Raw genomic sequence first — 13,917 nt, forward strand, 5'->3', positions numbered from 1 at the left:
AAAGCTAGTTTCCCTAAAGTTTCCCATTAGCACACTATCAATATTTTCAATATCAAAGATTTGCTCATTCTCAAACAAGAAAATCACCATTTTCTCAAGCTACATTTTTATTTCTTATGTCCTAGATTCCTCCGTGCAAAAGACAGTGGATGTTTTGGACATTCTGGCTTTCATTCCTGTCCTGTTTATGTGTCTTGCAATTTCTATAAAATGTCTATATTCGTGTTATTCCAGATACCATCAAACATCTGTATCATTATCAACCAACAAGTAAAAATGAGAACTGCCTTACTGAGGTAACGTCTATGAGGTAGAATGTTGGTCCAGTAATAATGTCCGGTTCACTCCAACTGATGTTAATACTGTGAGGAGATGTAACTACTACAGTTACATTTTCTGGTGGACCATCTGGAGCTATGGAAAAAATGATACATATGTGAATCAGAGTTAGTTCATAACAAATAACACAGTATCTTGAGTCACCATGAAATAAGATTCACTTACCATTTGAAAATGAAACTTTTGTAATTGTATTATTATATTTGCCAAGCTGTTTAAAGAATTACAAACATTTTTGGTTCTGATTTATAAAGCTTTCTATGGGATTTAGACACATCTTTTATTAAAATTCCATATCCTTAATGGAAGATGTGTCTAAAACTCCTAAACAGCTTTGCAAATCTACACCATAGTATCTGTTAATTAATAGGCCCTCTTTTACATGGCACATACAATTTCCACATGGGAGATGGAGTATGTTTGATGCACCAGAATAAAGAACAACAACAAAAAAATACTATCACAAATTCATATGCATGTCAACAGGACTGGAAAATTTTAAAGTTTTTATAGAGTACTGTTTTCTCAAAGGAATGTTTGGTTTCTAGTTTATTTTTATCATTCTTTTTTTCTTAACATATTATGAAATACAGAAAAATAAAGAGGCGAAAGGAGCTGTAGGACTTCCAGATTGAATAATGAATATTTTTCAACAGTTTCCACATCACGCGGTGGGTTCACCTGGTTTCCTATTATAAAGTACAGGAAAATTCGGTACTCTTCCTACAACATGGCAATACTTGGTACTGGGCATATTGACTTTTTAAACAGTGAACATGGTAAGAATGGGGAAAAATAGGATTTGTGAGTGCAAGAGACACCTAGATTGCACATAATTTGAGATCTATACAAATCTCAATAAATAGTAAAATAGTAAAGAAGTACTCTCTATTCCTACCTTTGATTTCTGCATAAAATTGCTTTAATACATTTTCCTCCTTCATGAATCATTAGATCACTACCTACTATCCAGTGGATTACTGCTAGGAAATAAGAAAGTTTGGGTGGTAATTAGGTTTGTTCGTTAGTGGATTGGCTGAGCACTTGAGTGGAGTGGGAGGTTTAGACTACTCAGAGGAGGGTGATCACAGGAGAGAGAGAATTTAAAGCCAATGTACTCATCTGCAGTAGCTCAGTTATATCTAGTAAAGATGTATATTTTTAATTGAGCTATAACTCATTTTTATGTTAGTTCACTCCATAGTTTTTCATCAAAGTTTCCTTTGGTGCAAAAAATGCTTGCAGTACCCATTGCTGCATTACTAAAAGAGGATTTTGCCTTTATCTATTTTTGTGCATAGTGAAGTCTCTGAAAGAACTGTAAAATGCCATATAAATGTTCAGTTAACAGAACCCTAGAACTGTGAACTTATGAAGATGATTTTTCATTATTTATAGTACTAGCAAGAAAGGGAGCATATTTTATCTTTTAAAATTAGTCAAGGAAGCAATTTAGATTTACTAGTTAGATAAAGGAAGGATTGTAGGTACTACAATTCACTTTTAAGCACATTTATATGTAATCCACGTATTTTCACTTAAAATCCAAATGTAATTTACCACATTATCCAGCTTAATTTAGAGATGCACTATCCCCTATTTGATAAAAAAATTTTCAATTTGTTAAATTTTTAGATTTCTATCAGGAAACTTTTTATATATTTAAGGTATTTACATAAAGTGCATCTAAACATCATTATCTGTTTTATTTTCACCATAATCAGAAAACAATCAATTGACACTTACTTAACAGTAATGAAAAATTAGGAATAGCTACTGACAATAATCCGTAAAATGAAAAAGGAGACTGGACACTGGAAATGTGCTGGTTCAAAAACACTTGGTGTTTTATAATAAACATTTAAAAAAAACCTGGTTGTCTCAGCGGTAACTGTCACATTCTGATTTAGGATTTTTTGTGAAATGAGTCTAGTCAGTAATGGGTAAGATATCACTATACCCTTTCTCTTATAAATCACAGCAATTTACTCAGTAGAAATGACCTAGTCTTATTCTCTCATTCCCCTATAATCCAATCACTTCCTCTCATAAGCAGTTTTCGCCTGGTTTTCGCAATAATGCATTTTCTGTAACTAACAACCATCATTTCCTGATTATCATGCTTCTATCCTGCCACAGGAATGTGGGTCTTATGGAGGTCAGGGTCATCTTTCCCATCCATCTGTGTCCTGATGCTGTGGCAGCAGTTAAGTGTGTTTGCTAGAAGGTAAGTCTGGATAGCCCATCATTTAGCATAGTCCTCAAAAACAAGACTGAATACCCTAACCTTCTCATGGAAGTTCATGCTTGCCAGTTTGGATGAGAACTGCCTTTTTCATTATTATTTTTTTAAGAAAAAAAAGTCTTATATTCAGTTATATCTTATTAACTTGATCTAGATTTCCCCCCAAATTTTTGGATATTTAGGCATTAGACAGATATAGGGACCAATCTTTTCCCCATAAAGAGAATGAACAGAACAAAGAATCCCCTGCGCATTCAAGGCAAACATTGTCTGAAGAGGGGGTATACAAGCATGGCAGTATCACTCCTCTCACTTTGACCCAGAAAAGCAAGAACTCCAGACACTAGAGTTTGGGACGGAAGGTGCTGGGAAGTAGTCAAGGCTCAATTTCTGTAGTCTCATCTACCTGGAAACTCGTGGTGATTTCCCTGTGTAATACAATGCTGACCCTGTCAGTATTATGTTACATAAATTCACATTGCACACATTTCAAATACCTTGGGTCAGGTACAAGAAGAACAGAATGAACCATCCTGCCATAAAAGATGTAGGGTTTGAGGGCCACTTCAGAGTTCTGGCCCTCTACACATATGCCCCAGGCTTTCAGAGATGCCCCAAGAACTTCGCCACATCTCAGCACATCTATGCACGAGGAGTCCCTTCAGCTCGCAAAAAATACCAGTTCCCAAGTTCCCTAACTACACCACAATGCGGAATTAATTCTGTGGCCTCAATACCACCAATTTCCCACCTAACTTTGGCTCTCCAAAATGATATTATCTGAGAAAAGATGATATGGACTATAAAATGTAATATTTTACTTGTTATGAATGCAAAAGTGAAGATCAGAATGGGTGCAGGTGCAAGATAACTAAGTTTCTCTTGCTATGGAAAATGTTCCCTTTTCTTCCCCTTATTGTGCCACAACACTGTGAACTAATGTACTGGTGTTTGTACATACTTAGATCATGTTGAAAATATTTCATCTTGCAAAACAGAGTTAGCTCTTTGCACAATCCATCAGCTAAGCAATAACAGTGCCATCAAACTATTTTATGAGACAGTGAGACTATTCCTATGAGGATAATCTACAAAACAGAAGGAATAGTTGATCTGGATGGGAGAGCTGGATTAATCCTGAGTAATACACTACAGTGTACTCCAATATACAACATTATTGCGATTATGGCTACAAATATGTACACAGGTCCAAGAATTTAAATAGAAATTCCTGCAGTTTTAAAGGCAAACAGAATACATATTAACTTTGGAGTAAAAGGTACTGCAATGATGGTAATGGTAGTGAGACTCTCCATTTAATTACCCACAGTATATTCAGATGATTAAACATTTGTCTGTTAGATACTGCTGCACTAGTACAAATGTTCACAAAATTCACATTTTACTATAACAATGGATAGATACAAAGAAATTGAATTGAGAATTTAGAATGCATTTTATGTAAATTCTTTTATGAATATTACATCTCTATAAACTTCGAGAACTATTAGGTCCAGAGTTTGTGTGTAAATATTGTAAATAGTGCTTGGGTCTGAGAATAATGACTATTATGTTTTGTCTGAGCCTGAGAGAAATGAAAATTACTGCAAATCAAATTATGCCCAAAGAAAGATCCTTTGAGTGTTATTTCACAACCAAGGTTACTTTACATTCCCAAAGGACACATCTAATAGAGCTATTGCTTGAAAACCAGAAACACTGGGTTAAATTCTGCCCTCAGGTGAGCCCATGCAACTCTAATTGATTTCTATGTGCAAAATCTTCAGCTATTTTACATAGCAGTAAGAAGCCCTTACACTCCAAAAAGCTGTTTAACATGGCTGTGCATCAGCAGACTCACCCAGAGGATGTTTGATTCAGTCCAATAGGGAAAGAAGAGGAGATCCATACCTGTTCTGTGCAGAGTTTCCCTGAATAGTCTTATGGTGCACCCTGAACCTCTCTCTTGCTGCTGGTACATGGGGACTCCTATTAGCATTATTATATACCTAGGACTGCAGTAACCCCGGCAAAGGAGAGATAGTGGAACGGGGGAAAGGTTCCTCAAACATTTTTTAAGTACAAAAAATGCCCAGCTGGCAAGAGCTGTAAGAGTTGATTGAGGTCGCAGGAGACAGGTCTCTTCCACAGATCCATGATTGCCACGGAGGGATCTTAGCTCTGATGGGACATGTCTCAGCTTCCAGATGGATAACCGTCTTTGACATGGCCCGTTCATTTTCTCCTCAGATCATTACCATTAAGCCATGGAAAACTCCAACCCTTGCTAGGTTTGCAGAAAGACATTGCTCTTGCTCAGTAATTTCATTGCCCATGTAATCATAGTCCTATATGGAAGTCAGACTGGATGGGGCCACAGACCCTGTCCTTGGAGTGGGGTAGGGCAGTTACCTAAATGTGGCTGACCATCTCAGAGGAGGTTCTTCCCACCCCTGTCAGTATGTGGCTGCTATAACTGCAGAGCACTGGCCAACCACAGCTTTGTACTGAGAAGGGCTAGTGGAAATTTTACAAATTTTTGAAAATGTTCAGGTAGGTTTGTTGCTGGCTTTTAACCAGCTATAGAATTTCCAAATTTTGACTGATTGAATTGATTTTGGTGGAATTTTTTTCCCTTTGTTTTTCTATTGGCTCTAGTTCCAAGGAAGCTACTGGGCCTAGGACAACAGTTGTGTGTTTTATTACACTGTTCCACTTTTTGGTTTAAATGAGAATATTAATTATTTGAATGTGCTACACTGACTACTTTGTTCTTTTGAAAGCACAAGCATCCAGTTTTTCCAGACAATAGTTTAGAAATGGCTATATCTTCTATTCTATGTATAAGGCATGGCAACATAGTTTACTGTTGGTAGAGGCAGAAAAGAATCATGCCAGGTCATCTGTACAGATAAAATAAAAAGACATTCATTATCCCTACACAGAATATTCTGTTTATACTCTATTTTATTTGTAGGCTAACTAGCATACCAAGTTAGTTACACAACACCCACTGTCCATTATTACAGCTGAATGGGGGCAAGTGACATCAGCATCTGGCCCCATATTTCTACGTTGTATAATTTTTTTTAAAACTTACACTTCATAATCAGGCTTTCTGATAGTAGCTTACTGCACAGGTTGCAAAAGCCCGTCTGAAAATTCCACAGGTAACTACATTTGTTCAGCACCAGTTCAGAATGTTGACAGCTCTCAGTGAATAGTATACTTGTTTAATTGGGTTATAAGTGTGAAATACCTGCCAATGATTTCCTAAAACTTGTACAATTAAATCTCATATTGTTGAATTCATTACTGTATACTAGATTTTACTATTTACTCCAGGTATCAGACAAATAGATTTATACATTTAAAATTATGAAAGGCAAATATTCTATGTGTAGAAATCTGACATAACTTTTAAAAAGAAAAATGGAGGCTACATCTTAAGAAATATGTCTCATTTGTTAGATGTATTTGGGTATGGAACAGACCTGCAGAGAAGTTTTTGAAACTCCATTGCTTAGCACTTTTAAAACTAGACTAGATAAAAGAAGGAGAATCTACTGCTGGGAACAGTATTTGAATTGAAGTGCAAATTGACTGGCAAGTCCAACAAGTCTTTTCTTCCATCTATAAGTTCCATGATAACCACACTACCTGGAACTGTTTAGAAACTTAACCCTTTCTTAAATCATTGAACACTGTTACTGAGGAAATCTAAAAGATATTTTCTCCAGTGCTTTTATTTTAAATCCTCTTCCCCACCCCACAATTTGAAAGTAAAAGAGCCCTAAACTCAGCAGCTGTTTTAGGAAACTGGAACTTGCATTTCTCAGCAGGCAGACAGCAGCTGAGATCTATAAGTGAGAAATCTTCTTCAGAGTTGTTAGCTACCAGCAGTTTTTCCTACTCAGTTTCTGCAGAAACATAGGCTGTAGGTTTGTTTTTTTAAAAAGCTTTAATCTCTTTATCTTGGACTATATCATGCCATCAATTTATAGGCAGAATTTCCCATTAAAATCAATAGTGAGTTCTACTTAAAAAATCAATGCAAAATATGATTCTATTTTTGCCGATCTGGTTTCTGTGGAAACAGGAGAAGGTATGGGAAACAGAAGCCAACAGCTGAAATATTATAAATATAATATGCCACTGTCACTGCTTTGCTCTGTGTGTGTGTGTATATGTGTGTGTGTGTGTGTGTGTGTGTGTGTAAACAATTGCATATAGGCTCTGATCTTGCAAACTTGTTTAACTTGTATACTTGCTTAACTTTACGAATGCAAAGGAGAGGAAGGATGGTGGTTCCAGTGCTTATCTGAGATGTAGGAGACTTTGGTTAATTTTCTACTCCTCCACAGATTTCCTGTGAAACCTCAAGCAAGTCGCTTAGTCTCTCTGTGCCTCAGCTCCCCATCTATAAAATGGGGATGATGGGATTTCCTTACATCACAGCTGTGTAAATTCACTGGTGTATGTGAGGGTGCAGAAGTATTACCTAATGAGCACCATATAAAAGTCCTCTGCATTCAGATACCATGACAATGTTCATGCTATAAAGATATGACTAGAATAGATACAGTGGTGACTGAGCAATCCACTTTCCATGGCCAGTTAAGTACTTGGCACCTCTGCTAAGACTTCTAATTCTGGTATTGTTCTGTGATGCAGACAGATCATTAAAAACAGTACTGAAATCAACTCATTTCACACAGACCAAAAAACAGCTATCAAAATTGTACTACTGACCTGAGCTGGATCTAAATCAGTGAACCAGATGTGCAAGGGCACATAGCCCAATACCAGTCCTCTAAAACATTCGTACCTTGTGTAGCGGGGCAGTTACCCTGCTCCTGAGGGAAAAGGCTCGGCTGATTGGGGAAGCAGCTGCAGCTGGGGCCAAGCCCCAATCAGGCCACAGCTAGCCCTATAAAAGGGCTGCTAGGCAGGCACTAGATCATTCTCTCCAGGGGGAGGGAGATGGACCTGGCCGCTCAGGGGCAGGTTGAGCTGGGGAGCTCAGACCTGGCGAGCTCCCAGGCTGCGGCCTGATAGAAAGGCCAAAGCAGGTACTGGGCTGCAGGGAAAGGCAGCAGCTCCAAACCCTCCTTGCTGATGATGAGTGGTTTACAGACTGCAGTCTGCCCCGGTGAGCGGGGGCTAGATGGTGACTGGCAGTAGCCACGGAGGCAAGATGGGGATAGAGGGTGGGGGTCCCCTGGGTGGGGAGACCCAGATTGTGGGTTACTGCTTGGGCAGAACCCCAAGGTAAGGGGCACTGGGGTCCGGGAGGGACACGGGGGCCAGCGGCAGGTGAGACACTGCCCTGCAGAGGGCCCTCTGGGCTGGAAGAGCTAATTCCCAGGACAACCAGCAGGAGGTGCCACGCCGGTGAGCATCACCTCGCTACACCTTGCTCCACCAAAAATACCTGTCTTTTTTTTATTAATAATGTTGTTTTATAAGCATAGCTGTCTGCACAAACTAGTTGTATCCTAAAATCTGCAGGTGCATCTTGTACAGCAGCACTTAAGAGCTCTTCCATGAAATTTAAAGCATATGATATTGACAAGAAATCTAGCTCCTTAGCTGGTGGCTGCTCTTTATGCTCCCCTAATAGAGAAGGTGTTTCACTAGTCTAATGTGTTTCATCAGTCTAACAGCAAAGTTTTAAATTAGTGATGGTTTTAAAGCATGTGTTTTAATTGACCCCACACCACTTACCTAGAAATGGAAACTGCAGAAATCTGACTTGTGAATTTCAGCGGAGGACTCTGGCTGAGAAATTAAATTGCCATTTTGTAAATAATAAGATGGAATCTAGCATCGAACAGGCTCTTCCTTTCTGAATTACTTTAACTATGAATAAGTAATATTTTAAAATAGGGGAAATATATTAAAGTTGCAAAATTACAACAAATTCTTCTTTGCTTCACAATTGCTATAGCTTTATGAAGAAACATTATAACCTCTGACTACGTTTGCATATCTAGCTAGACTCAATTTCAGTATAGAAATATGAGGTATGACAGTCATCCTTACTTACAGCCAGGCAGAGTTTGTGTAGAAATCCAAGGCGAAGTGTTGCCATAACCAGCATTTGTACTAGCAGCAACTTTAAATCTATACCATCTGAATTTTTTTAGTTCACGTACTATCTCCTCCATATAGTCATCAACACCAGTTTCATAGGAATATTGATCCTTCTCATATTCAATACATTCATTGTTTTCCCAGTCACTGCAGTGGATGGACCGCAGCTGTGTAGTAATCTTGTAGTTTTGAAAGTAGCCAAGGATAGTATGTGGGGTTCTCCATGCCAAAGTCACACTTGTTGATTGGATGTTGGAAAAAGCAACGTCTCTGGGAGCACTGGGGACTAGAAATTAAAACACATTTTCAATTTAACATATGGTATCTTAACTTGAATGACAAGTAGTTTTAACTACCTTCAATTTATTCATAGTTAAAAAAACTATTTTTAATAAGTATGTCTAATGATAAAGAATACAATTTCATATGATCAATTGAGAGTCTGTCTAGTCTCTTGCTAAATATACTACACATTATCAGCCTGATTCTCCTCTGACTTACATTGTTGTAAATAAGGAGTAATTCCACAAATATAAACGCAGTCACACACATCAGTGAAAGTGAGAGGAAAAACAGGCCCTATATATACCTACATATGGCACACACTTAGTATAGCTTTTGGGTTAAAGAAAAATACTTCTGACTGAGGCATGCAAGAGCAGCTAGGAGGAGAGGTAACATTGCTGTTGCTATACTCGGAACCATGCCTCGTCTTGGGGAAGGAATATTAAGCAAAGTTATTTTTGCCCTAACCTCAGCATCTTTTACTGCTGTTGCTAACTGGGATTCCTCTCCTCTCACTCTGAAATCTTGAACTGCCTCCCACGGTCTTGGTAATGCATGCAATCTTCAGGCAAAATTTCAAGGATTCATAAGCATTTTGTTTAACTTTCAGTACATAAACACCTACAGTGTGTATGTGTGTGTATATATATATATATATATATATATATATATATATATATATATATATATATATATACACACACATACACACACACAAGCAGCTCAGTTTTCCAACATTTGGTGCTGTTCAGCAAACAAGAAATAACCGCAATTAAAAACAAAAATTCAGGAACAAGAAAAAGCAATGTAAAAAAGAAACTCCCAACTTTGTGTGTTCCTTTTATCTATAGACACATATATGTGAACACACATGTAGATATATAAATGTGCATGTACACAACAGCATGCCACATCTATATTAAGCCAACAGTGTATTTGTCAGATCTCTCAAACTGGATATGTGACATATGGTTTTGTACAGGATCATATAGTCACACACCAAGCTAATATTATCTCAAAGATTCTCTGTAAGATTATACTACCATTCTCTGGTAGCAGAAACTGCCACAAGAAATCTCCTCAAAAATCCTTCCATGTACCTGCCTTACGTGTTTTGAAATCTTCAGGGGAAAAAACATTATTGGTAAAACAAAAATCCATTATCTATCCTAATACCGATAACTAAGCAGCATGGATACTTAAATAAGGAACAAAAAATCCCAGGATATTCATTCTGGAACAAAAATGTTCCCAATGGCTTTTGAAGACTTCTGGGAATATCTGAACCTTTGATTCTGTCTAACAGTTCACCTTGCAACAATATAACATCCTAATGTTACAAACCTTTGTCTCCCCCATAAATATGAATACTTTGGAATGACTGACTTGTAAGAATAAAATCTTGACAGAATGGGAGATGAGTAGCAGCTCAAGAAAACAAAGGAATGAATACCAGCAAAGTGCAAACAGCAATTGTCTGGCTATACTGAAAGGACAAGAGACATTTGACATGAGTTTAATCAGGCCGAAACTTTATTATTAGATGTCTGGGGCTACCCAGCAGATAAAAATGTACAGTGCAGGTAACCCTATGTTTATTCTGTAATTACCGGTGGGTCTTTTACCATCCACGCCCCCCATGTAAGAGGGTTAAGGTGGGCTATAAGAATGGGGGGTTGGCTTCCTGCTGTACCAATCATAGGAGTCCCCAACTGCCCCCATTCATTCCTTTTCCAAGCCATTTATCTGGTCACTGTATACCTCACCTATAGAGTATCTGCACTGGACATCCACCTTACACTTAAATAATGAGTTGCAACATACAGCCTACCACCCTTCATGTCATGCATGAACAAAGCTCTTCCTGAACCCGCTGTGGGGAAGGCAAATAAACCCCAACTGCACCCACACCAATATGGTGGTAGGGGGAAAATTCCTTCTCAGCCCCCCTAAAAAAGGGGCAGCTAACATAATGCCCACAGCAGGTCTTGACCAAACCTGGTATTTTACCATCTAGAGGGCAGGGAGGGTGGGTCATGCCTCAGCCTGCTCCTTTTAAAAGGGAAGCTACAGCCGCAGAGCTGCCCCTTTTAAACCCTGCATTCCTAGGGGATGAGTCAGCGACCATGCTGACCCATTGCAGTAGTTTTCATCTCCCCACCCCAGCCATAAAGCACTCTTCCCTTCATTCAGCCAGCCAGCCAAATACCCCCTGCTTAAAGTGCAGTGCAGTCATTCAAGCCAACAAGCATTTAAACAAAAATCATTTTCTGGCCATGGTAATTTTCTTATTTAATCTTTTTACCTGTATAATTTAGTGCTATTGTCAAAATCCTGGCCCCACTGAAGTCATGTGGCAGCAGGCAACAATATCAGTCCCTGCATTTCTAACGAGGAGGGGAGAGGCAAAGAGGAAGGTATGGCCCCGCCCAACCCCCCTATATTCCAGCCAGCAGATCTGACTGGCCTTGCAGGGGAGAGCATGCTGCACCCCCTGAAGGGTGCAGGGTGATGCCCTGAAAGCATAATTAAGTCCAATAATATAGTAATAATAATGAAAAAGACATTTCATGGTTTGAGTAAACTGCAAATTAAATATATTTCAAGGAAGATAATACCCTTGACCTAATAACACTAGATCAAAATTGCCTCTTTGATGGAATAAATCTTTTCAGATACCCAGGGTGCCTATCTAAGGATAGGCACCTTAGATATACACTGCAGTAGATAGATATTTTATACTGTAACACAGTATCTTTCATTTTTATTTCATCTTATTTCCAATTTACCAAGGGCCTGTTTCAGTAGAAAATTTGTCTAGTTTCTGCCCTGCAAAATAAAGTGTAAGACCGTGGAAAACACAGAAAATTAATTTTCTGCCGCAATGCCTAAACAGTCGATTAAAATGGAATTGGATCCTTAAATGTTAGTTAAAAAGTCTAATTCATTTTAATCTCATCAAATACACTGAAATGGGCAAATCACATATAAATGTCATTTTCGCTTAGAATAAATGAAAAGATGCTGAGTCCTGAGCACATCAAAAAGAGAATGCAGGTACTCGAAGGGCAATTACTAGTGATCAGCAGCGACACTCCAGGGTACAGTACCTTCTGCTTTGATGAATTGCACATTCAACTAGACAACTTCAAGACAACTACACTATTGGGTTACAGATACAAACAGGATTATAGTTACTTTAGCATGGAGAATCAGATTTTCATTCTTCAAGAATGACTAAAATTCCCCAAACTTTTTCAATCCACAGATGGTACTAATTTGAACAAACCATTCCATGCCTCCGAAAGTAATCATTCAGCTTGTTTAAATTTTCTAAACATGATTCAACTATGAAGTGATCAACGTTCACAGTAAAATTATTTCAGATAACAAATTGCATTATTCAGGAATTATCCTTTATGATCTGATGCTTTCACTGGAGATGCAACAAAGGTCTGCATATATACCCCCATAGACATGTTTCTGTTTTAATACACATCTAAATGTAATTGTATTAACCTTCACTGGCCTCCAGAAAGCCACTATATAAATAAAAAGCAAGAAAAGGATGTTAGTTTTGGTATACATTGGAACATTAACTGTCCAGAGTTGTGTTCTGACCAGCTGGTTAATCCTTTGATGCTAATCTCATGTTTAAATCCCCCAAGACATCACAAGCCTCATTATAACGTGATCAATCTATTTAAGTATTTGCCTAATAAAAATATTCTTTCCTGATTATATTTTTTTCATTATAACACAATAAGGAGTATGGAGCAGTCTAAAATATAAAGGATTTGTTTTCATTCTATTTAGCTTTTGAATTCATAACCATGAAACAGAGGACAGGGGTGCTGGAACAATTGTTATACTGGGGTGCTGACAGCCATTGAACCAAACTGTGAACTCTGTATATAAGGGAAACCACTTACCATCTATCAGCACCCCCACCATCCCTAGTTTCAATAACTATGTCAGAGGAGCTTGCTGACTGTGAACTCAGCATCTGCACTGGTGCAGGGATGAGGAATTTCTAAGCAGTGTTCAAAGGTGGCCAAACTTCAAAGCCAAGCACCAAGTCCCTTAAACTCCCTACTCTCACCTGGCTGTGATGCTAATCAGGAGCCCCAAAGCCTATGGACTGCTTTCAGGTTAAGCTTTTATTTAAGAACCTAAGTCGAAGCAAATTCCAGATGCAACAAGCACCTGAATGTGAATCAAACATTCACAGAGTGAGGGAGGCAAAGGAACTGGGCTCATGGATATGGTATACAAAGCTAGGCCAAACTGAAGAGACAGGCAGGTGAGTTTTGCAGCAAAAATTCTATTCATCATGCTGACACAAGGGCAGTAAAGGACCAAAAAAAAATCCAATCTGCTGAGAAAGGAAAGAAGATGGGTCTGACTGTAGAGGTTGCTGAAAAGGATGGGGAAAGAAAAAAAAGTAATGTGATATGCCTAGTTCCTAACTAAATTAATGAAAAGAAATCTGCCTTCAGAACAGCTGCCTTTAGCAGGGAGTTTGCAGTAAAAGAATAATGGTGGCCTATAAATCTGCTGCATGGTATAAAGAGCATCAAAAGAAGTGAAGTGAAGAACCTGGAATAGATACATACTGGAATATAACAAAAAAGGAAATTAAGAAAATAAATATTTGGAGGACTTTGTATTCATAAAATTATATTTCACGGAGAATTCTTAAGGGCCAAACTGTGATACTCCTGCTTACACTGAGTAGTACTTTTCTCTACAGGTAGTTCTACTGAGGTCACTGGGATTACTCATGGTATAAGGTACCATTCAGTGTGAGTAAGGCATTGCAATCTGGCCCTAAACGGTGATATCTTCTTTTTTTTTTTTGACTGGATGCTAATTTGCGGACATAAAAATATAAAAAAAAAAGTTAGCTTTTATTTTTTCCCATGATTTTGTCGCTGATCTGATATTATGGA

The 13,917-nt window shown here is 38.2% G+C and overlaps 1 protein-coding gene across 20 annotated transcripts in view; it reads right to left on the reverse strand.

Moving 5' to 3' along the window:
• PTPRQ (protein tyrosine phosphatase receptor type Q) overlaps nt 1-13,917 on the reverse strand; it is a 212,930-nt gene that overhangs the window by 53,643 nt on the left and 145,370 nt on the right. For 19 of the 20 annotated variants that reach the window (XR_012156732.1, XM_073327659.1, XM_073327658.1 and 16 more), the window contains 2 exons: nt 8,634-8,966; nt 293-414 (listed from right to left, as the gene is read on the reverse strand). Coding sequence is in view for 19 of the 20 variants with exons in the window: in XM_073327659.1 (XP_073183760.1) it covers nt 293-414; nt 8,634-8,966 (455 nt within the window). In the remaining variant the exon portion in view is untranslated. The remainder of the gene's footprint in view (nt 1-292; nt 415-8,633; nt 8,967-13,917) is intronic. The other variant, XM_073327666.1, reaches the window with a different exon arrangement.

The sequence above is a fragment of the Lepidochelys kempii genome, chromosome 1 (genome assembly GCF_965140265.1).
Source record: "Lepidochelys kempii isolate rLepKem1 chromosome 1, rLepKem1.hap2, whole genome shotgun sequence".
NCBI classification, from domain to species: Eukaryota; Metazoa; Chordata; order Testudines; family Cheloniidae; genus Lepidochelys; species Lepidochelys kempii.